The following is a 23560-nucleotide window of genomic DNA, read 5'->3' as shown; positions in this document are numbered from 1 at the left end:
TCAGTTGTAACTGGGATCCATACCTCTACAGTTTGACTTAAGACCTACTCATTAAGAGGGAAATCATATTTGGTATTGGAAACTTAAGGAACAATCAGGACTAGTGAAGTCATGACTTTGGGGGAAGTCCTACAATGACCACATTACTATATCAGTATAATCTCTAAATATGCTCAAAATATTGTCTTCATTATTCATAGATAGGTGTGCTTTTAACCCTTTATCAAATGAACTTCTTTTGACAACAGATGGAGACCAGTACAGAAAAAAACAACATAGCTAATCAAAATGAATAGTATTGTGCCCAATGTGCATGACCTTATTCATATATAAAATTTTGGGGTTTTTTGAGTAATTTTTGCCTGATTTTTGTATTTATTGTGGTTGGATTGAACCCAGAGCCTTGCACATCCTAGACAAGTAATCTACAAGAGAACAAAATCCATAGCTTATATTATGTTCTTATAATATTATTACAGTCTATTTTTCAATTTTGGAGGACTAGCATCTATCGATATTTCCATGTTTTCATGTGAATGTTTGATATTTTCACTCCAATACTGCCATTTAAACTTCATAACCATTTACACAGTTCATTACCTAAAAATTCAGTGTAAGTCTTGTAAGGCACTCAATGTTTAGAGGCAAAAAAAAGGAGCAAGATAAGAAAGAGGTGGGATACATTCATGGAAAAAACAGTTTATTTATATACATAGAAATATAGATATCAAAATAATCTTTTTGAATGTTCGGTCACTCTCATAAGCAACAATCACTTCCTGTTTCTCCACCTGTCCTTCTGCTAATGTTCATGTATTTGTCTAGTTGCATTTCATATACTTGAAAACATGCAATATGAGGTCTGTTGTGGTCTTTTCTCTTAGTATAATGATTTCTAACATTATCCCTTGTTCTAACAGGTCATCCAATTTGTGGTTATGCCATATTCTGTTTATTAACTGACTGTCTGGTTTAAATGCATTTCAGGTATCTTCACATTTTTACTATCTTTATTCCTTAACAATTTCATCTGTATGTGTGCTCTGTACGTGTGCTCTGTGTGTGTGTGTGTATACATGTACACTCTTGCCATGAATGTGCACACCTGTGCTTTAATCATAATCAACCTACTATCTACTTATCCCCCATTTCTATCTGCTGAATCCTTTCTTTTTCTTCAAGTCCCCATCATCACATCTTCTGGTTTGCAGTTTATCCCACTGCAAATCTCATAAGCATGATCTGGGAGGTATTCACAGGACATGGATATTTTACCACTTGCTGAGCAATATTACTAACTCATTCTTAGCATCCAATAACTACACATAGCTCCCAGGGACGCATAGAGCTCCCTAAGGTCCTTCCCCATCCTCTTGGAGTATGTATTGGTGAACTAAGTCTCCACTGCTATGTTCATGAGTACAAAAACCATGTTGTATTCAGAAGATAAAATTTTGTAACAGCCTTGGAGTAGGTAATGGAGATGTCCCACTTAAGGCTGAGCAACCAACAACCATTTATTCTCCCCATACTGAAAAGCTGTGAATCACTGCATTAATAAATTGCCATTGCAAACAGAAGCTTCTATGACCAAGGAAGGTAGAGAGTAACACTAACTGGACTGGTCATTGGTGGTTACCTGAATTCTACAATTGGTAGACCTATTGTCACCTTTGAGTCAGGCTTGCATGGTCTGATTCCTTATCCTGTGCTAATACAGCCCCATGGGTTGTATTTCACAAAGAGTCAGTTCTGCTCACACTTCAGTCCATTGCTAAAGGGCTCCATTTGAAAGTGTTGAGCCTGTCTCTTTCTTGCCCTTGCCTGAGTCCCAAATGTTGCTTGAAGATTGCTACCAGATGTTCAGCACATGTGATCCTTTGGTTCAAGGTTTTACTTCCCAGTCTCCAAGTGTTCTCTTTGTCAGGTTTCAGCCTAGTCCCTTATCTTGGTCCTAGTTTTCTGAGAGCATCCTTCACAAATTCCCAAGCTGTTGAACCACTATTGCAGCAGAATATTTTTGGAAAGGTGTCTTGTTCTCTTGTACTGGAAGCAAGTGCTGAACACTAAGCTATTCTCAGCCTGTCCTGCTCATTCTGTGGCTGCTCTGGGTGTGTCGTACTCTCTATCTGTTTACAATGTCCCCTGCTTTTCTGTGAACACTTCCCCAGCTTTCCAAAACCTTTTCCTGAAGACTGCCTAAGCTTGCCTGACTTTCTCTTTCATCTTTGACCTCCCATGTTCTTGGTATATCTCTAATCACAAATGAAACATTAATGAACAAAATTCAAGATTTAGACTAGATTCAAGTGATAGCATAGTTGTAAACAGATTTTCTTTTAAGATAGGTCAGGAAAACATGCATATCATGTAGTACCTGACAAAGCAAAATGTCTTGCTATGACTGGGCTGAGACTCTGACATCCATTCTCCTGAAAATAGTTGTATTGATGAATGGCATTGGAATCCCCAACATGCCTATTCTTGTAGGAATTGAAGCATAAGCATAATTTCTATTTTTATGAAAATATGAGACAATCCCCCTGTGATTCTTGATGAGAAATTTCAGGAGTCACATCTGGACGGATATTATATGTTATCAAATAAATAGAGATGGTTCTTTATGGTTCTTAAATTTACTAATAAAATTACTTAAGAAAAATAGGAAGGTAAAAAAGGATGTTTAAATAAAACAGGGTAAGCAAGATCAATAGCAAACTCTTCAAAGAGTAAGAAAGAGAAAATGAAGAGGGACTATCATTGGGGGGAGAGGGGAGAAGGGGGAGGAGGAGAGGGGGAGGAGAGAGAGAGAGAGAGAGAGAGAGAGAGAGAGAGAGAGAAAGAGAGAGGCCCTTTGCAGAGCAGAGTAGAGTAGAGTAGAGGAGGCATTCAGGAATACAAAAGCCTACTGTCTTCTCCAAGGCTAGAATTTGTATGGGACTTTAAGTGTTTTTTTTTCCTCCCCTTTTAATGATGGTAAGTTTGAGGAAAAAAAAAAAACTGGCTGATTGCCCTTAAGCTTTGGCATAAATGTGTCTTGAACAGATCTTGAACTTATTAAGGCTCAACAATAGCAGAGGGGGCCAGGCCTGTGTTTTAATCTACCAAGATTATCAAAAATCAAGAGGGTGAAGAAGCCAGCCATCTTGGAAATCAACTAATTTTATTAGCTCTATGGCTCCTTTCACGACCTGTCTTCCTAACAGGGAATAATCTATTTCACTCCAAGTCCCTCTGTGCCAATGGTGATTTTCAGTCTTCCACTGTTTCTCTAGCTCAGTTAAATTTAAGAAGATTAGCAGGGCAGGGCAGGGCCTCTACCTGAGTCCTACCTGTGCTGCTGTAGTGCAGTTGTAAAGTTTTCTGGCTTCAGACCTTGGTGACATGTTCAGCCTCCTGGATGCTTGGGACATGAGGATTCTCTTCTCCTTATAGGCTGTTCAGGTCTTGATTATTTCAAACTCATCAAGTGGATTTGACCTCTTCAAAGATGCATCCTCTGAACTTAAATGACTCTGCTCCCATTACCAATAGAGTGAATTCACCATCTGGTTGTAGACATACAGAATACAGATGTGTATTTAGTCAGTTTTCCAGATTCCTGGCTGTGTATTTAGTCAGTTTTTCAGATTCCTGGTTTTTAACCTAACCTCTATGTAGAAAGCTCAGTCTAAATGTAAACACACACACACACACACACACACACACACACACACACACACGTACACACTCATACATGCATACATGCAAGCAGTCATGCACTCAGATGCATGTGGAGGTGTGTACTTGCTCTTTCTCATTAGAAAAAATAGGTATGTAAAAGAAAAAATAAATAAAATGAGGCAAAATAAATAAAAGAAAATATGCATAGAACAAAACAATGTAATAGCAATGAAAATGCACAAGAAAGTCATATAAACACATAGACACACAACTTCACACAAAGAGAAATCCCATAAAGATAAAAGGGTAAAGAAAAAAAATACCGCCCTTCCAGTCCACGTCAGCACCAGGGTACCAAGGGCGCGGAGTCTGCGGACACCTGCAAGGTACCCACAGGACCGTCCACAGATACTTAAGACCTCTGGTGAGTGGAACACAGCTTCTGCTCCAATCCAATCGCATGGGACCTGAGACTGCGTTAATTAGGGAAGCAGAAAACCTGAACTTATCAGGGTCACAAGTCCCTTCCAGTCCATGCCAGCACCGGGGTACCTTGGGCACAGAGTCTGAGGACACCCCCAAGGTACACACAGGACCCTCCACGGGATCTTAAGACCTCTGGTAAGTGGATCACAACTTCTGCCAGGAGGTAGGTTCGAACACCAGATATCTGGGAACCTTCCCTGTAAGAGGAGAGCTTGCCTGCAGAGAGTGCTCTAACCACTGAAACTCAGGAGAGAGCTAGTCTCCCAGGTCTGCTGATAGAGGCTAACATAATCACCTGTGGAACAAGCTCTAACCAGAGACAACTACAACTAACTCCAGAGATTACCAGATGGCGAAAGGCAAAAGTAAGAATCTTACTAACAGAAACCAAGACCACTCACCATCATCAGAACGTAGCACTCACACCCCACCCAGTCCTGGGCACCCCAACACACCCGAAAGATAGTCCCTGATTTAAAAGCATATCTCATGATGATGGTAGAGGACATCAAGAATGACTTTAATAACTCACTTAAAGAAATACAGGACAACACTGCTAAACAGGTAGAAGACCTTACTTTCATCAAAATAGTCAGAATATAAAACCTCTTGACTAGTTTCTGGTTTATTTTAAAGGAACAGCTTACCTGTAGTATAAAATGTTTTTCTTAAACAAGGACTTGCTGTAACCAAGTCTGTGAGGATTAGCTTTAATTGTCAGTTGGAAACAACCTGGAGTCAATCTCAGAGGAGAGTCTCAACAAGGGATTTTTCCATGGGTGGCCTGTGAGCATATCTTTGGGGTTGGTTCTCTTAGTCAAATTAAATGATATAAAAAACCACAACCCACTCTCAGAGGCAGTATTCCCTAGGCAGGGAAGAGGCCCTGAAATGCATAAAGGTGGAGAATTGAGCTGAACACAAGTAAGCACTCAAGCAAGCTAGTGAGCATATCTGTGTTCATTTGTCTCTGCATTGGAATGTCAGAGTGATGTGACCAGTACTCTCAAGCACCAGCTGTTACGACTTCCTGCAATGCTGGGCAGTCACATGAAACTGTAAGCGAAACCAACTGTTTCTCTCCCAAGATGCTTTTCCCTTGGATATTTCATCATAGCAAGAGATATAAAACTAGAACCTCTGATTCGGCTTTTCATTTGTCCACCCTGTCATATCTTTTCATTTGGAGACTTGGAAATCTTTTACTTTATTTTCACATCAAATATAATAGGTTTCTGGGAACTGAACTTCCCCTTCTACAATGTTAAGTACTAGAATTAATTTCTTTGTTCTTATTGTAATTTGACATCTGTTATCTAACAATCCCCATCTCCTTCCTTCTACTCAGGTCACTACAAGAACTATCACATCTACTCTATTTCTATAGAAGAGGTAATCCCTTGGTAGATGAGATTGCAACAACCAGTCCACCATCACCCTCCTAAAATCTGGCAACTGATATTCTAACTTTAGCTTCTCTGAGTGGGCTAATCTGCGAGGGAGCCCAGGGCATCATGTATACCAAACAGCAAAAACTACACGAGTATACACGACACTTCACCACAACACACTGCCTCACACCACACTACAGTATACTACACTAGAGAACCCCAGTCCTCCTGTTTCTCTGAAATCAACTTTCTTTCTTAGCCCTTTCTCAGCCTTCCTGCATGGATTATCTGCCCAAACAAGGTGAATGTAATAAAACAAAAGGAACATTTTCTACTTTCATAATCCACATTGAAATTTGCTGAGAACTCTGTGCAGAGTTCATGACCACCAGGAACACATGGCCTCCATTCTCCCCATTGCCACTTACTGGGTTCCCTCTCTATTTTTTCTGTTCTCTTTTCTAATCTGAGGATACAGCCTTGGATACTCAGATTTTAGGTACTTTGTCCTTTCCTTCAGACCTCTGTATTTGCTGTGTCTCCCCTTAGGACTCTGTGTATCAGGCTGAGTACTTAGTAGAGCTGTTTCTAACTCTGCATCAGCAGATACCCACAAGAGCTTCTGGCCCTCAGATAGGTGATTCTTCAAAGCTTTAGATAAGAGATGTGACTCTGAACAACACTCTGACTCCTGCAGACGGATGGCTGCTGAACAAACTCCATGACTAGTTGTCCCAGGAGGGTTTTGGGACTTCTCCAAATCTGGCTGCACTGCAGCTTCTCCTACAATTCAATGTGGATGCCTTACAGGTTAAGAGGATCAGTCAAGTACCAACAAGGTAGCCACATGGATGCATCCAGAAAGGCATGATGTAGGAGAAGCTGAAAGTCCTACATATTCATGTGAAGACTGCTAATAGAACATTAATGTCCAGGCAGCTAGGGTGAGGGTCTTGACCACACCCTATACTCTAACTTGGCCACACCTTCTTATATTGCCACTCAGTGGGCTGAGCATATAAAAACCATAACAAATATTGATGCAAAAATACTTAATAACTTCTTGGAAACTGAATCTAATAACACATGCAAATCATCATTCACCATGATGCAGTAGGCATCATGCATAGGAAGTAAGAATGATTCAATGTTTTGGAATTCATCAAAGTAATATACTATGTAATAAATTTAAGAAATTATTACTTGATCATCTCATTAGATGCTGTATCATCCCACAGATGCAGGAATGATTCAATATATGGACATCCATCAATGTAATCCACTATATATAATAACATAAAATATATTGGATAATCTCATCAGATGCTGAAAAAGTGTTTGACAAAATATAATACAACTTCAAGATAAATGTATTGGTGGAATCAGAAAGTCACTGTGTATATCTGAATATAATAAGAGCAACATAGAGCAATCCAGTTGCCAACATCAAAATATATGGAGAAAAATTTGAAGCCATCCCCTTAAAATCAGAGACAAAGAAAGACTTCCCCCTCTTCCCCTATGTATTCAACATAGTCCTTGACTTTTTAGCCAGAGCAATCAGGCAAAAAAAGCAAATCAACGTGATAAAAATTGGAAGGGAGGAATTCAAGACATTACAATTTGAGGAGTATGGGATATTACACATAAGTGAGCCCCAAAAAATCCAGGAGAGAACTCCTACAGATGATAAACCACTTCAGCAAAATCAATGGATATAAATTAACTCAAAAAATCCAGGAACTTTCCTCTACTCAAAGGATAATTAGGTTGAGGAAGAAATTTTAAAAAACAACATACTTCACAATAGTCACAAACAGTATCTTGGTGTGACTCTAACAAGGCAAGGGAAAGATCTGAATGACAAGAACATTAAGTCTCTAAACAAAGAAATCAAAGAAGACAATAGAAGATGGAAAGATCTCCCATGGTCATTGATGAGCAGGATTAATATAGTAAAAAAGGTCCATCTCGCCAAAAGCACTCTATGGATTCAATGCAATCCCCATCACAATTCCAACTCATTTCTTCACAGAGATAGAAAAAGCAATTCTCAAATTTATCTGGAATAACATAAACCCCAGTATAGCAAAAACTATTCTTAACAATAAAAGAATGGCTGGGGAAATCACCATCCCTGATCTCAAAATATACCACAGGGCAATAGTGATAAAAATGGCATGGTACTGGTATAGAGAGACATTAGACCGATGGAATAGAATTGAAGACCTAGAAATGGACCTACACTCATATGGTACTTGATCTTTGTCAAAGGAGCCAAAACCATCCAGTGGATAAAAGACAACATTTTCAACAATTGGTGCTTGTTCAACTGGCAGTCTGCATATAGAAGAATGCAAATTGATCTATTTTATCTCCTTGTAAAAAGCTCAAGTTCAAGTCACTCAAGGACCTCCACATAAAACAAGATACCCTGAATCTAATACAAGAGAGAGCAGTAGAGAACCTCGAACATATTGGCAAAGGGGAAATGTTCCTGTACAGGACACCAATGGCTCATGCTGTAAGATAAAAAACATTGTCAAATGGTACCCCATAAAATTGAAAAGCATTGTAAGTCAAAGAATGCTGTCAAAAGGACAAAATTGCACACACATATTGTGAAAACATCTGTACCAACACTACATCTGATAGAGGGCTAATATCTAAAATATACAAAGAACTCAAGAAGTTACACTCCAGAGATCCTAATAACACTATTAAAGAATGGGGTACAGAGCTAAACAGAAAATTCTCAACTGAGGAATCTTGAATGACTGAGATGTACTTAAAGAAATGTTCAACATCTTTAGTAATCAGGGAAATGCAAATCAAAATGACCCTAAGATTCCACTTCACAGCACTCAGATGGGCCAAGAACAAAAGTCAGCTGACAGGTGATTCTGGCAAGAATGTGAAGAAAGAACATTCCTCCATTCGTGCTGGGACTGCAGGTTGGAAAAACGACTTAGGAGATCAATCTGGCAATTCCTGAGAAAGTTGGAAATAGTTCTACCTCAAATACAGGTATACCACCATGTTACATATACCCAAAAGTTTCTCCAATATATTAAAAGGACACATGTACCACTATGTTCATAGCAACCATATTTATAATGACCGGACACTGAAAACAACCCAGATGTCCCTCAACAGAGGAATGGATACAGAAAATATGGTACATTGTACAGAAGTACTACTCAGCTTTAAAAACATTACTTCATGAAATTCAAAGGCCAATGTTTGGAAGTTGAAATATCATCCTGAGTGTGGGCTCCTAGTCACAAAAGGATACACATGGTATGTAGTTATTGATAAGTGGAAATTGTTCAAAAAGTGCATGGAATGCCCATGATACAACTATCAGACTATGGGAAACCGAAGAAGAAGGAAGATCACACCAAAGTGTGAATGCTACAGTTCTACTCAGAAGGGGGAAGAAAAGAATGTTTGGAAGTAGGAGGAGAGAAGGATCTGGGAGGGAGAGAATAGTAGGAGGTAAAGGGGGTTCTGGTTCAGACATGGGAGGAGATGGGAAGAACTACAGAGGGAAAGTCATTTGAAAGGAGGTCTGTAGCCATTGGTGAGGGGGAACTGTTTATAGCCACTATAAATCTCAGATGCCAGGGACCCAAGAGATTCCCAGAACCCAACATGGAGGACATTAGCCTAAATACCAAACAAAGAAGAAGTAGGAACTGTACAGACCATATTTATTGGATAAGCATGGAAACCTTTGAAGGGTGGGGCCACCCAACCATCTCAAAAGTATTAATCCAGAATTTCTCCTCTCAAAATGAAATGCAGGGATAAAGAGAGGAGCAGAGCTTGAAGGAAAAGCCATCCAGAGACTGTCCCAACTTGGGATCCATTCCATCTGGAAACACCAAACCCAGTCACTATTGCTGATATCAAGAAATCTGATGCTGTCAGGAGCCTGGTATCTCTCTCTCCCTCTCCCTCTCCCTCTCCCTCTCCCTCTCCCTCTCCCTCTCCCTCTCCCTCTCCCTCTCCCTCTCCCTCTCCCTCTCCCTCTCCCTCTCCCTCTCCCTCTCCCTCTCCCTCTCCCTCTCCCTCTCCCTCTCCCTCTCCCTCTCCCTCTCCCTCTCCCTCTCCCTCTCCCTCTCCCTCTCCCTCTCCCTCCCCCTCCCCCTCCCCCTCCCTCCCCCTCCCTCCCCCTCCCTTCCCCCTCCCCCTCCCCCCCCCTCTCTCTCTCCTTTTTTTCCCACAGGTGGAGGAACATTTTTGTTGCTTTTCCCTAAACACAATATAACAATGATAGATAACATTTGTATCAAGTTAGGATTATGGGTAATCAGGAGGTGATTCAGTATATCAGTATATAGCAATGGTTCTCAACCTTCCTAATGCTGCAAATATTTTATGTACTTCTTCATGTTTTGGTGATACTCCCACCCCCATACCATAAAATTATTCAATGCTTCTTCATAACTGCAACTTTTGGTATTTGGTGTCTCTTGAAATGCTATGCATGCAGCCAAACATGAGACTGAGCAAGGGAACCCAGATTGTAAAATCAGGACAAGGACTGAAGGAACAGAAGAGGCTTGCAAACCCATAAGGAGAACAGCAAAATCAACCAAACAGAGCCTCGCAAATCTCACATGCACTAAACCCCCAAGCACATAGTACATGAGAGGATATCCAGAGTACCAGCTGGATATGTAGCAGAGGAATGTCTTATCTGGCATCAGTGGGAGGGCATGCCCTTGGTCCTGTACAGGCATGATGATTCAGGGTTGGGCAATGCTAGGGCACTGAGGCAGGAGTGTGGGGAGGAAGGCTTATAGGAACACCATCATACATAGAGGCAATGCTAGAAGTAGAGGGGATGGGGTTTTTGGAGGGGGAACTGAGAAGGAGGATAACATTTGGAATGGAAATACATAAGAAAATCAATACAGAAATAGTAAAAATAAAGTTATAAAAATCACAAATGGAAAAACCCTGGAGAAGGACAACCTACAAAAGAGATCAAGATCTACAGATGCAAGCCTCACCAACAGAACATAGAAAAGAGAATCGCAGGCAAAGGAAATACCATAGATGATATTAAAAAGTCACTCAAAGAAAATACAAAGAATAAAAAACTCCTAACTCAAAACATCTATCAAATGCAGGACACAATAAAAAGAACAAAACTAAGAATAGTAGAAAAAGAAGTGGGTGAGGGTTAACAGTTCAAAGACCCAGAAAACATCTTCATCAATATAATTTTTAAAAGTCCTTAGCCTAAAGACAGAGATGGCCTTTAATTTACAAAAAACCTACAACACACCAAATCAATTGGACCAATACAGAAAATCATCCTGTCACATATTAAACAAAATTATAAATGTACAGAATAAAGAAAGAAAATATTACAAGCTCCAAAGGAAAAAAAATCTAAGTAACATACAAAGGAAGACCTATGAGAATTACATCAGACTTGTCACCAGAAATGATAATATCTAGAAGATCTTGGACAAATGTCTTGCAGACTCTAAGAGAACACAAATGCCAGTCCTGGCTACTATACCCAGAAAAGTCTTTATGACCATAGTTGGAGAAACTAAGATACTCTGCTACAAAAACAAATTCAAACAATATCTTTCCACTAATCTAGCACTACTGAGGGTACTAGAAGCAAAATTCCAACAGAATGAGTGTCACTATACCCAAGAAAACACAACAAATGAATAATCTCACAAGAACCCCAAAGAAAAGGAAAAGCATGTTGTCTCCATTCCCTGTCCTATTATCTCTATGAGTTTAGTTATGTTTATCAACCTACATGGTCTGTTGGAAAGGCATCACCCCAACCCTCCACCACCAATAAGCAGAGAATGAAGAAGATGGAGAAGCTCAAAAGGTTTCTCCAGAAGATCAAAAATGAGAGAGACGAACTCCAGGGAATCCTAGCCAATTACACTAACAAGGATTTGAACAACAGGTAGTCATTATGCCCAGTTCTTTGCTGACTGTCTTGGATCTTCTCTGTTAACCTCAGATTCCCTCATATCACAGGAGGCTACAACACCAGGCTGTCCACACATCCAAATTCATTTTGCTGAATGGAATTTACACGGAACTTCAAGTTCAGATAGAAGTGAAATGGGACTCAGGCAATTTGATTTCTCCAAAAGTAAATCAGAGCCTGTGGTATGAATTATAGTCTGGGGATAAGGGTTGTAAAGTGTGAGCCCTAATCCTGCATTGTAAGAATCCTATACAGGTACAAGTTTTGGGGCGATGCTAGGTACACTGTGTTTATGGCCAAACATGTTTGCAGTTGACCTGGAAGTAATTTGGGTCCAACTGGTCCTGTCAACAGCTGGAGGGGCCTGGTCCCACATACTTTCTCTCAGTATAACTGGATTGGCCATAGTTCATCGCTGCTTTTATCAAATTTTATTCATTATATTCTCAGATAATGTGTGTTCATTTGGCATTCTGATTGTGTTCAATTATGAGCGGGGGTAAGTGTGTGTATGTGTGTGTGTGTATATGTTCCACTTAAGATCTGGTGTGTCTGTATAGTAAGCAGGGGCCTGAGATTTTGCTTGACACAGTTTCCAGGCAAAAATAGTGAAGACACAGGGAGCCTCACTTTGAGCAGCACCGCACATGACCTCTGCACTCACCTTAGGTGCACACTGGAAATGTAGTATCCTGTAGATACTGATTATGTCCTTTGCGGATTATGTAGCAATAGAAGCAAGGATTGACAATTCCTTGTCTACAAACAATTGTGTCATCATAGGTTTAAGGTGGACACAGGATTATGGCACAGGTTCCTGGAAAGTTCTTGGAGAGCTAGTCTATTTTTTTCATGCCCCTTCGGGGAGATAAACTAGGTCAAATTCCTGCCTTTACTTCCCTGCCTCTACTGATCCCAGGCAAAGAGTAATAAGTTTAATAAGTTCCAAGTGGAACTGGTAACATGGAGCAATGTCATGGCATATATGTGTTGGGGTAGTCCACGATTCAGCTTGAATTGACAAGGTAATTGTATCCTTAGTTCATGGGATTATTTGCTCCTTGGGACATACCCTCCCCCAGAATCAAAATTAGGACATTCATGCTCAAGAAGCAACATGACCAGGTGATGACTGACCTGAAGAGAATGCATCAGGACATCAGTGATGCCTTGTACAAGTGCAAGAAGTTGACTAAAGAAAATCAATTCTACTGGTGAGTGACTAACGGTCATGATCCAAGCACTAGGCACAGGATATGTCTGCACATCCTTGTCTTTAAACCAAAGTAGATGCTCAGTTTATATACTGTTTGCCTCTAAACCAGAAGCCTGCCTCCTTCAAATCAAGGCTCTAGGATTTTTACCACTTAAAGTCATTTTGGCCAAGTGTGAATAGTCTGTGAGCAACTCAAGTCATTGTCCTTTCCAACAAAGTATATTTGAAACAGAAAAGATTAACACCATGATGAAGATATCAATCAACTTTGAGCCTCTTGGGCTGTGATAAGTAGATACGTAGATAAGGTTTCCATGGGACAACTAGAAAGACTGTATGTTGGTTGGGTCTCTTCTCTTCTCCTAGAGAAGGTCTGCCTTCTACCTACAGGTAATTTTTAAAAAACATGGACATACAAGCACACATGTGTTCCAGGTCCTCTTCTGAGAGATACGTTAAGTCCCTGTTAGTGTCAGGGTTTATAGATGTACCTCGGCTTCTGAAATATGGCTGTCCTCTGGATTTGACCTCTCTCAGTGTGATGCTCCGTGGACAATCTGGACAGTTGTCTGGGGCTGTCTGGGCACCAGGGCCCATTGTGGCAGGGATGGTCCTTGGAGGAGTGGGAGGATGATGGATGCTGACTTGTGTAACCATTTGTTTGTTTGTGACTCAGCATCAGGCACTGCTACCTCCAGAGTGAATCTAACCATCTCCAGCACAAAGTCAGGATGTTGTGGAAGGAGAACAGACAGTTGCTAGAGGAGCAGATTGCATTAGAAGAATGCTCCAAAGAATCAAAGAGGCTGTGTAAAGAAGACAGCCTGAAGACCAATGACCTATGTACCAAGCAGGAGCAGGTAGGATGCATAAATCATGAGGAGCAGGTTGCAGTCATGTCTAACCTTAAACACAGTCAAGCCTAAGCAACCATCCTGCACCTTATCCAGGCTCTCTCCTATGTCTCAACCAGTTGTTCATTTCTATGATCATTTCCAAGACTTTATGTGCAGTTATCCTCTTTCAAGAAACTACATGTTTGGGAAGTAAACAATCCTGCTGAACTAAAAGCTTCATTTCCTTATGATAGATAGGTTGAACACACATTACACAAGTAGATGCCAGTATGCTAAATGTGTTCTATGTGCTTGCCTCCATTGTAGTAGCACAGAATGTTGATTGATGAAGTCATTTGCTTCTTAGGGGTCATGTGAGATCACAGGCAGGACAAAATTTGCAAGTATTAGATTCCAGAAGAATTGCCAAATGAGTGGAAATCATTGCCTTGGGTGGGTGGGTGGGTGGGGGGTTATATGCTTTCTTTCCCCTTTCCCTGCATTGCAAGATGGTCTCTTCACCCTGCCTAGATCTTGACTCACACTGAAAGAGCCTGAGCAGGTACTTGTCAGGACTGTTTTCTGTCAGTGTTGCTAGAGTTCTTTCCTAGAGCTTATATTCTGGAGCTGACTGGATCAACAGGGATGTGAGACAGGCTTCTCTCAGGCTGAGTGTTGGTGTGAGAGATGTGAGGCTTCAAGAATGAAATTTCACTAACAATCTCAACCTAGTCTAAGAAGTGTGCCTCTAAGAAATTTTACTGCCCAAGGAATGGATAGCAGAGTCCAGTGTCTCACATTAAACAAAAGCCTTTCATAGTCGCCATTCAACTGTTTCTCTACCATCTCTTGTTATCTCCTCATAGTTTTCTACGCACTTATGATTTTTGGACAGAGAGAGGGAGAGAGGGAGAGAGAGAGAGAGAGAGAGAGAGAGAGAGAGAGAGAGAGAGAGAGAGAGAGAGAGAGAGAGAGAGTTTGTGTGTGGCATAAGCATTTCTGTACCAATGTGTATATTGGTGGGTGTGTTGAAAGGACAGTTATTTATGTAAGGTTTGTCTTTTTTGTTTTTATTTATTTATTTATTTATTTATTTATTTATTTATTTATGTATTTGGACAGCATCTTTTTGTTTGTTTGTTTTTTGTTCAGTCTTTCTGTAACATGTTCCCTAGAAACCAGGTCTGTCCCTGAACCTGAGACTTCCTGTTTTGCTTTTGCTGTCTGACCAGCATCTTTGAATCTTCTGTCACCTCCCAGGCAGAGATCGTTATATGGTTTGGTCTCAATAAATTGTTATGAGGTTCAATTTCTCATAGCTAGGAAGATCATGGTGTTATTTTCTACAATTTTATACAAGCTTCTTAGTGTTTTTTTTTTTTTGCTTGTTTTTGTAAGTGCCAATTCATTAACAAGGAGGAAGACAATGCTGTCTGCTTCAGGTGTCAGACACACAACCTGGCTCACTGTGCCTTCTCATGAGCTTTATCTAATCATGATGGAAACTTCAGGAAGAAGTAGTAGGAAGGGGGTAGACCAGCTGTGGTCTTACCCAAGAAACCTGGGCTACATGTTACCCACAGTTGAGTGTTTCAACAATTAATGCCTTACTAAACCAAGAGAAACCATGTTGCCAACACTTAAAAGTGAATGAAAACATAGGTAGTCCATCCTACATTTTCCAAATCTTACCATGTGACCTCAGATTCCCCTTCCCAGTCTTTCCCTCATTCACTACAACTTCCAGACCCTGGGTTTGGAGGCCCACCCATGTGAGAAAAAACCGCAAAGCAGGAATGGTATCCTGGGAATACGAGTATGATATGGGGCACAAAAGGGGTGCTCAAAGACAGTTAGCTGAAGAAATGAGATAAGACGGGGCTCCAAGGATCTCGATGTTCCTATTGAAAGAACACTTAGGAACCTAAAACAACAGCCTATCATTCTAAGATGGGAGTGTGGGGCTCTTGGAGTTCAAGGGGCAGAAGTCCAGGCACCCCGGAGTCACAAAAGATGGTTCCCTGACATGGTGGGAAAGCATTGGTGTTGGTTGAGGGACCATAGAAGCCAACTTACCTGGATTATCATGGCTCTCCATCCACTGGTCCACTGGGCTGTTATATTGCAGCATAGACTTACAGCCCATGGCTGTCCTTAGCAACACAGTAGAAAATAAGTTACTTCTGGAAACAATCTTTACAAGAGAAATTTAAGTAGGTCTCCTTTTTTGGAGTGTGGGTTTGAAGAATAAGGACGCCCAAGACTAAGCAGAAAACATGTTACAGATTTTGGTTCAAAGTCTTTGCAATTTTGTAGAAAGATTTTGTAATTTTCCCAGATGACCTATCACGACAAGAAAAATTTACACTCTCAGAATCTTCCTGTTTTCCCAGCAGCTCGTGATGTGCCTCAGCACATGACTGAATTCCTCTACATGCTCACTCTTGCTGAGCCAGAGCACAGATGAAATTAAGGGCTATTCATTGCAAGGAAACAAAAATGAAGGAAGAAAATGCAGCAGATGATAGCCATGAGTACTGGGGATGAGGTGAAATATTTGCTTTGCACATGCAGATATCCCCCTATAGAAGTTATCTTCAAAGGAGACCTTGTCCTGGTCTGTTCCATGTTCGAGTTTCTGCTGGAGTATTTCACACCTGGGGTAGGAAGGAACAATGGCCTGATTAGGATTTGTCAATTCAGCTCTCCATCCCACACTAGATCAATTCAGCTGGATAATCTATTATGACCTATCATTGGCTGAGGTCATTCCCTGCATCCCCAAGTGTCATAGAGCACCTGGGCTTGGAATTATTTCTCAGCTTTTAAAAACTGATAGAAACTGAGCTGTGAACAACACATTGTACTGGAGTTTAAAAGAAAAACACTATATTTCTCCAATAGTCCATGTATAATATATTGAATAATAACATTGTAGCAAAGTCTGAATCTGACTTAAAGAGAGATGTGAACAACCTAGAAAACCATGGGGATGCCTTATGGGGAACCTGCCTAGAATTGAAGTGAAGGTTATGATTATTTCTCTAGTGCAGGACCCTGACAAGGTACCACTCATCAACCCTGATATCTGGAAATAATCAGAGAAAACATATCACATGAAATCCACAGGCACTGCATGTGTCCTAAAATCAGAAAGAATGTGCTAACTGAAAATATTCCCAAGGCTAGGAACTGAATTTTAAAAGTGATGGTCATGAAGGAACATAATAACACCTCTGTACATCTAAGACTGTTGTAGAGCACTCTGTCAAATATGCAATTTATTTGTATTCACACAACCCAAGCACAGTATACCTCAGTAACCTGTTGATTTTCCTAGCTAATGCTATTATAAAAATCTCCCAGGATATTTTGGAGTCATAAAAACAAATCTTGAATGGGATAGGTACTTAATGAGCAAAGCATATAGACAGCTCAGTCAGTGAGAAGCTTTCCCCTCATAAACACAGACTCAGAATCAGGGTTCTTGGCATAGTATCCAATCTGTCTTAGCAAGTTCCAAAAGCTGTGTAGAGTAGGCTTCTCTGCCAGCAAAGGATCACGTGTTGGTGGTGGACTAGCCTCTCCTTCACTGTTTCAGTTTTGTCCCAAAGTAAACAGTTCCTTCCATTAGAGGCTCCCTTTGTCATTGCTTGACTGACTTGGTGTCCAAAGGTATGATCCCAGAAAAATAGGAAGTCATTATAAATAGGATCCAATAGAACAATTTTCTCCCAATAATGTGACTGTGTCAAGGATATTTTGAGTAAAAATGAGGCTAACTAGTTGAAGGGCAAATACTTGCATGGATTATCTAACACTGAGCAGTAGTTCATGAAAGGGCTGCATCACATAGTACAGTTTCACTCTTTAGCTGATGGACATCAGGATATCATCTTCTTCTGGACTACTCTGAGGACAATTACAGACCTCATGTGCCCTAGAGACTCTCTGGATATCGACTCCTTGTTCTGCAATCAGTGGGTCAAAGGGGACTTCTTTTCTACTTTCTGAACCTCGCTTCTCAAACACTTACCTGATTTTATACTACCAGACCTGTCTGAATGTCCTCATTTCTCCCAACCCCCATTGAGGCTGATTTTAACACTGGGAAAATGATTTTGAATAACAGCAATTGCAGAATCCTACACAAATAACATAGTGTGAGTTCTTTAGATTATCATGACTTTCAAGGGGCTTCTGAAACATCCCTGTTTCGCACCACAGCTTTGGGAATTCTGCTGGATGCATGTACAGCTACATGCAACTCAATCTCTCAATGATTAGAATCCAAGCCATATGATAAGGCAACGTTTTACTGAGTAAAGGTAGCTGGAAAGGCAATGGTAGCAGGCAATAAGGAGAAGAATATGGAATGCTGAGAATACACAGTGAGCCACCAGATATTCCAGTGGGTCTTCTTAATTCGTCCAGAGCAGAAAAGGGACATAACACATGGATTTTATACACCAACCTCCTCCTCAACACAATGTACGATATTCCATTGATTTCCTCCAAAGGATTTCAATGAGGATCAGTAGTATTGCCCCTAGCCAGTTGAGAGTCTGATTTTACATGAGATTTTGTGTCTTTTTTCTTTCTTGAAAGCTAGGTAGAGTTGCACACTAATTGGACTGCTGTATTTGATTTTTCATGGGTGCAGTCTGTAATCTCAGGGGCTTTACTCATCATGCTTGGCCTCTAGAGAAAGACATGATTACATGTCTACACGAACACACACACAAACATATATACACAAACAAACACAGTTGTATATCCAAGCATCCAAACCAGAAACACTTGCAAAGGCATTTTGCCTTACACAAACACACAACTTAGAATAAACACACTGAGTAACAGCTGGTACACAAACACACACACACCCACACACCAACACACACACCACATACCTCACAAAGACTGACACAAACACACATACATCAGTGAAATTCTTGCTCTTATCTACAACATTTCTGTTGCATGAGCATCTAGTTGGACCTATGATGTGTACAAGGCTCTTAGACTTAAGGGGGCTTTGCATCCCTGACCTGTACTTATCTCCTCTTCAGGATCTTTTTCTATGCAAATACCTGCTGGTCCTAAAGGGAAATTACAAGCTCTACACAGATATCCTGGACAACACAGCACTAAATTGCCAAGAAAGAGATTTCTGTGTACAGCCTCCACTAAGCCCCATTTTGACTCATCAAGGCACTCTCACTAAACCTACATTGAGTCCTTTTTAGCATCTGAGGAAGACTGTGACTTTTGGTCATTACTCAGGAACTTTTCAACACATTACTCATTATATGATATTAAATCATCCTCAAAATCAGTCAGGAGAAATCTAGTTAAATGACCTGCTGTGACATTTCTGAAATGCAGCACTCTGCACAACTCTGATTGAGAATGTATCCTGAAACAAAGCCATGCCCAAAATATAGTTAGCAAAACAATGTCAGCAGAGTGAGCACTGTAGGCTTCTATGTATGCCCATGGTTAAGCCAATAAGACAAGCCAGAATCTCCCAGGCAATAACTGTAAGCAGGAAAAATTAAGAAATGTGATACTAATTTTAAAAATAGTATTATTGTTTAATGATTTGTTGATATAAATAAGAGACAATCTCCACCTGGTAGTGGACAGGAAATGAAAACTCTACTGGACATCGAACAACAGGAAGTATCAGGTTTATTGAGCGATGTAGGCCAAAAGAACTAAGTTAGAGAATGACTACACAAAATCAGATGTCCTTAACTGGCCTTACAAAATACCCACAAAGGTAGATATTGGCATGAGCATCCATAAACACACACACACACACACCTAAAATCATAAGGGAACAAAAAACAATGAAGAATCAGTCATGCTAGTGGAAAAAAAAATTAGACGATGTAGAGCAGATGTTTCAACTGAGAAACACAACTCTGGTATTTTTACTAGGGAAATAGAAAGATCTAGACAACATTCTTCTTGGTCAGAAGGAGGAGTACATATAGAGAATATTTTTCATGAAGCCTCAAAAGTCTCACACCAACTGAGATTGTAAGAAGCCTTTCCTACATCCCTGCCCATCCAGCCAGCTCCAGACCACAAGGCCCAGGAACTCCAACTCCAACAGCACTCAAAGAAAATAGGACTGACAAGCTGCTACTCAGGCTCCCTCAGTGTGAATCAAGATCTACAGGGGAAAGGGTTGGGGTGGGGGGCAAAAAACTTCCAAAAGGCAACAATGAAATCCACTTATTTCTCAATCCCACTAAGCTCTCATCCCTGCAAACTACTTCCTACCTGAAATCTCACATGCTCCCCACAAAACTTTTGAAGGCCTTTACATCTTCCTTCAAAGCACTCTACTATTCTAAAGAAGGGCTCCAATACAGCACCCTTCAAACTCAATGTCATATAGAGTCGTGATGTGTAATCAACTTATCTTCCCTAGTGAACTGTGGATTCTAGCAGAAGAGAAAAATTTGCTTGTCACACATACAGTTTCTTGAAAAAGGCTAACTCCACAAAAATTCTTGTAGATGATCCCATAAATAAAGAGTTGGAGGAGACATAGGCAAGTGCCTGGTATGTTGGTGTACTGTTACATTGGACTGTCTATGTTTATGGTGAGCCATGAGGGCAATCTGCTTCTGATACACATCACCCTACCTGCTGCTGCTTGGCACTTGTGACAAAGATGTTCTTGTTGGCCTCATCACAGAACCTTTTTCTTCACCATAGGATGCTTCCTGGTCAGCCTGCCCCAAAAGCAGCTTCCTGTTCTCATTCAGGAACATCCTTACTTTTTCCTTCAATTAATTGCAGTCACTCAGGAGGTAACAGTGCCTGAAGCTGATCCACAAACAAAGAAACAAAAAATGGTCATTTTCATCAAGCTTACATTTTCTCTACCACTCTTTTAAGAACTAGTATCCCTACAAGAGTCCTGATCCCCGGACAGCCTCAGACTAGATCCTACACTATACCCATCAGTACCAAATAGAGGTTGGTCAAATCCAGAGATCAGCCACATGTCACAAGTCTCAAAGGAATTCAGAAAACCACATCACCAATAGTGTTCCATGTACATCACTGAAGAGGAAATGTTCCCCATGGTTGTTTATATGTCTGGGTACCAGAAATCAATCAGCACGGAAAGGGTAAAAACACTCTGAGGGAGAAGAGAAGACCCAACAGTTATAAACTCTTTCCATTTTTGTCATGGATCCCAGAACTTTGAATCTGCTGTCAGAATCCTAAAGTTTCAGGTTTGCTTGATATTCCCAGCATGGTAGAAATGGTTTCTATGCAGAGGATCCTGAAGTTGGAAGAATAAAGTTTGGAGTGTCTTGGACATTCATCACACTGAAGAAAACTGAGTCCAAGAGGTACAAATCCAAGACCCTTGCCTCAAGGGAGGGCTCCTATTAAGGAACAGATAGTGGGGCTGGAGAGATGGCTCAGAGGTTAAGAGCACTGACTGCTCTCCTGGAGGTCCTGAGTTCAATTCCCAGCAACCACATGGTGGGTCACAACCATCCGTAATGTGATCTGACCTCCTTTTCTGGAGTGTCTGAAGACAGCTACAGTGTACTTACACATATAATAAATAATTTTTTTAAAAAAGAAACAGGTAGTATAGAACTAGAGCCCTTATTTTTGTTCAAAGTCCTAGAAGGCCACAAGCATTCCCTGCCTAGTGCTGCTCCTTACCTGTGTCATGGACTCACCTGTAGGAATAGTTATCTTCTTTGAGTTCCTTGAACTTCTCTATCATATCACTTATTGACTGTGTCATTTTTTCCATATCCAACATTGTCTTCTCATGTTGTGATTTAATGATGGTGAATTCAATGTTCATGCTGCCGTAGAGCATGGCCCAAAGATCAAATATCCTCTGAACTAAGCAATCAAGTATCATGTGCAAAAAGGCTGTATCTGGACTACCCAAGCCAATTGGATACCACATCCTTGTTCCTTCAAAGAGGTTCCTATTAGTACTGAGTAAACTTATTATCTTGCCCAGAGGACAGTAGAGCCTGGGAACCAAATGAAGAGCGATGACCCTCAAGAGCTCCTTGGGTGATCCTGAAGTACTATACTAGTTCTGAGAGAAGTTTCTAATAGACCTGTCAAGATATTGAATCCTTTATCCTCAGGCTGGTCCTCTTGTCTTAGAGCTTGGTGGCTCCCACTATCTAGTGAAAGAAACAGAGAAGTTGTCTCTTGGTCAGTATCTTATATTTACATCACTCCACGCAGTTGAGGTTCTTCTCAAAGCAACACCAAAATTCTGGGTGTTCAAAGCAAGGGTCAAAGTCCTACTCTTTGACTATCCTGGAGTCTAGTTTGAAAAACCCACTGTCATCACTTCTGTTAACATCTTGACAGATGAAGACCCACAGAAGCTCATCAATAATTGTATGAGGAAACAAACAGGAAGAAACAGATCGGTCTAGACATATTGGACACCCCCACATCCCATGAAAGATTCTGAGGGAATGTTCTACATGGATGGGAACACCTCAATTAAACATGGAACCAGGTACACAGGGGCTTTGGGAGATATTGCAGCTGAAATTATTTGGCCCCAAGATATATAGACCAAGTCTATGGTGAAAGAAAACACCTGTCATCACTTACCAGGAATGTCACTATGCTTTACTTAATAAATATGTGGATATTATGTTCTATGGAGAAGGAGGGCTCATCACTGCTGGAAGAAAGAAAATTAAAAACAAAGAGGAATTCTTGGCTCTCCTGGAAACTCTTTGAATTCCTCCACGAGTTTCTTGTTTCCAAGGCAAAGCACATCAACTTAATGACCCCCTTGAGGTCACAAGTAATCAGGTCACAGAGTTGGCATGCCAAAAATTGTTTGAAGAACAGTGGAAGATGGGCGTGGTTGGCACATGCCTTTAATCCCAGCAATTGGGAGGCAGATGCAGGCAGATTTCTAAGTTTGAGGCCAGAGTGGTCCACAGAGTGAGTTCCAGGACAGCCAGGCGATACAGAGAAATTCTGTCTGGAAACAAACCAATTAAAAAACAAACAAACAAAAAACAGTGGAATCTACTGACATTCTGGTGACATACTGTGACCCACTGCCTCCTGAGAATCCATAGTATAAACAAGGGGAAATAAGGGATGTAAAAATATCTAAAGCATAGCTGAAACCAAAGATTGGTGGTTGACACTTGAGGGAAGAATCACACTGCCAGGAAATACTGGTAAGTTTCTGGAAACAAACCTTCACCAGACTACCTGACTGGCATACACACTACTTTCTAAGTTGCTCATAACAAGGTATGGTATAACTGGACTTAACAGCATGGCTCAATTCCTCCAAGCAATATGTCAGCTTAATAGTAAAATACATGTAAAGACAGATACTTCTGCCAGAATTGGGAACATATGAGGGGCCAAACAATGGTCAATTGTGGGAAACTGACTTCACTGATGTGTGTCCTGATGGGGGAGAGTAAGAATCCGTGGGGTTTTTTGTTTTGTTTTGTTTTGTTTTGTTTTGTTTTATTTTTTGGTTTTTTTTGTTTGTTTTTTACTGAATCCTTCTACTTTTATCCACTAGTCTGAAACTTCTAAAAGAGTAGCTGAAAAGCTCTTCAAGGTACCTGACCAACAATTATACCATTCCCTTTGAATTGTGTCAAACTATAGCAGAGCATTCACAGCCAAAAGCTGTCAATAAACAGTGAATGATTTAGGAGAAAGTGGGGAAAAGCCTTGAAGATAAGGGCACAGGGGAAAAATTCTTGAATAGAACAGCAATGGCTTGTGCTGTAAGATCTAGAATTGACAAGTGGGACCTCATGAAACTGCAAAGCTTCTGCAAGGCAAAAGACACCATCAATAAGACAAAAAGACCATCAACAGATTGGGAAAGGATCTTTACCTATCCTAAATCAGATAAGGGACTAATATCCAATATATATAAAAAACTCAAGAAGGTGGACTCCAGAAAATCAAATAACCCCAT

The 23560-nt window shown here is 40.6% G+C and overlaps 2 protein-coding genes and 1 pseudogene across 3 annotated transcripts in view; 2 read left to right on the top strand and 1 right to left on the bottom strand.

Moving 5' to 3' along the window:
* The window catches only part of LOC147001832 (disks large homolog 5-like), a 48106-nt gene that overhangs the window by 12852 nt on the left and 11694 nt on the right, over positions 1–23560 (top strand). Inside the window, exon 2 of the mRNA XM_085828619.1 lies at positions 21589–21645. Within this exon, the coding sequence (XP_085684745.1) occupies positions 21589–21645 (57 nt within the window). The remainder of the gene's footprint in view (positions 1–21588; positions 21646–23560) is intronic.
* On the top strand, positions 9848–13662 carry LOC110309690 (disks large homolog 5-like). Its single transcript, XM_085829010.1, has 4 exons — positions 9848–9862; positions 11351–11493; positions 12603–12734; positions 13413–13662. The coding sequence occupies exons 1-4, from the start codon at positions 9848–9850 to the stop codon at positions 13660–13662; spliced, it is 540 nt and encodes a 179-aa protein (XP_085685136.1).
* LOC115030353 (uncharacterized) overlaps positions 16049–23560 on the bottom strand; it is a 264511-nt pseudogene continuing 256999 nt past the window's right edge. Inside the window, exon 6 of the transcript XR_015044648.1 lies at positions 16049–16229. The product of XR_015044648.1 is annotated as an uncharacterized LOC115030353 (transcript). The remainder of the gene's footprint in view (positions 16230–23560) is intronic.

Source organism: Mus caroli, unplaced genomic scaffold (assembly GCF_978045245.1).
Source record: "Mus caroli unplaced genomic scaffold, Mus_caroli_1 scaffold_12, whole genome shotgun sequence".
NCBI classification, from domain to species: Eukaryota; Metazoa; Chordata; class Mammalia; order Rodentia; family Muridae; genus Mus; species Mus caroli.
Note: the sequence above shows the minus strand (reverse complement) of the source record. Positions and strands in the feature narration are given on the sequence as shown.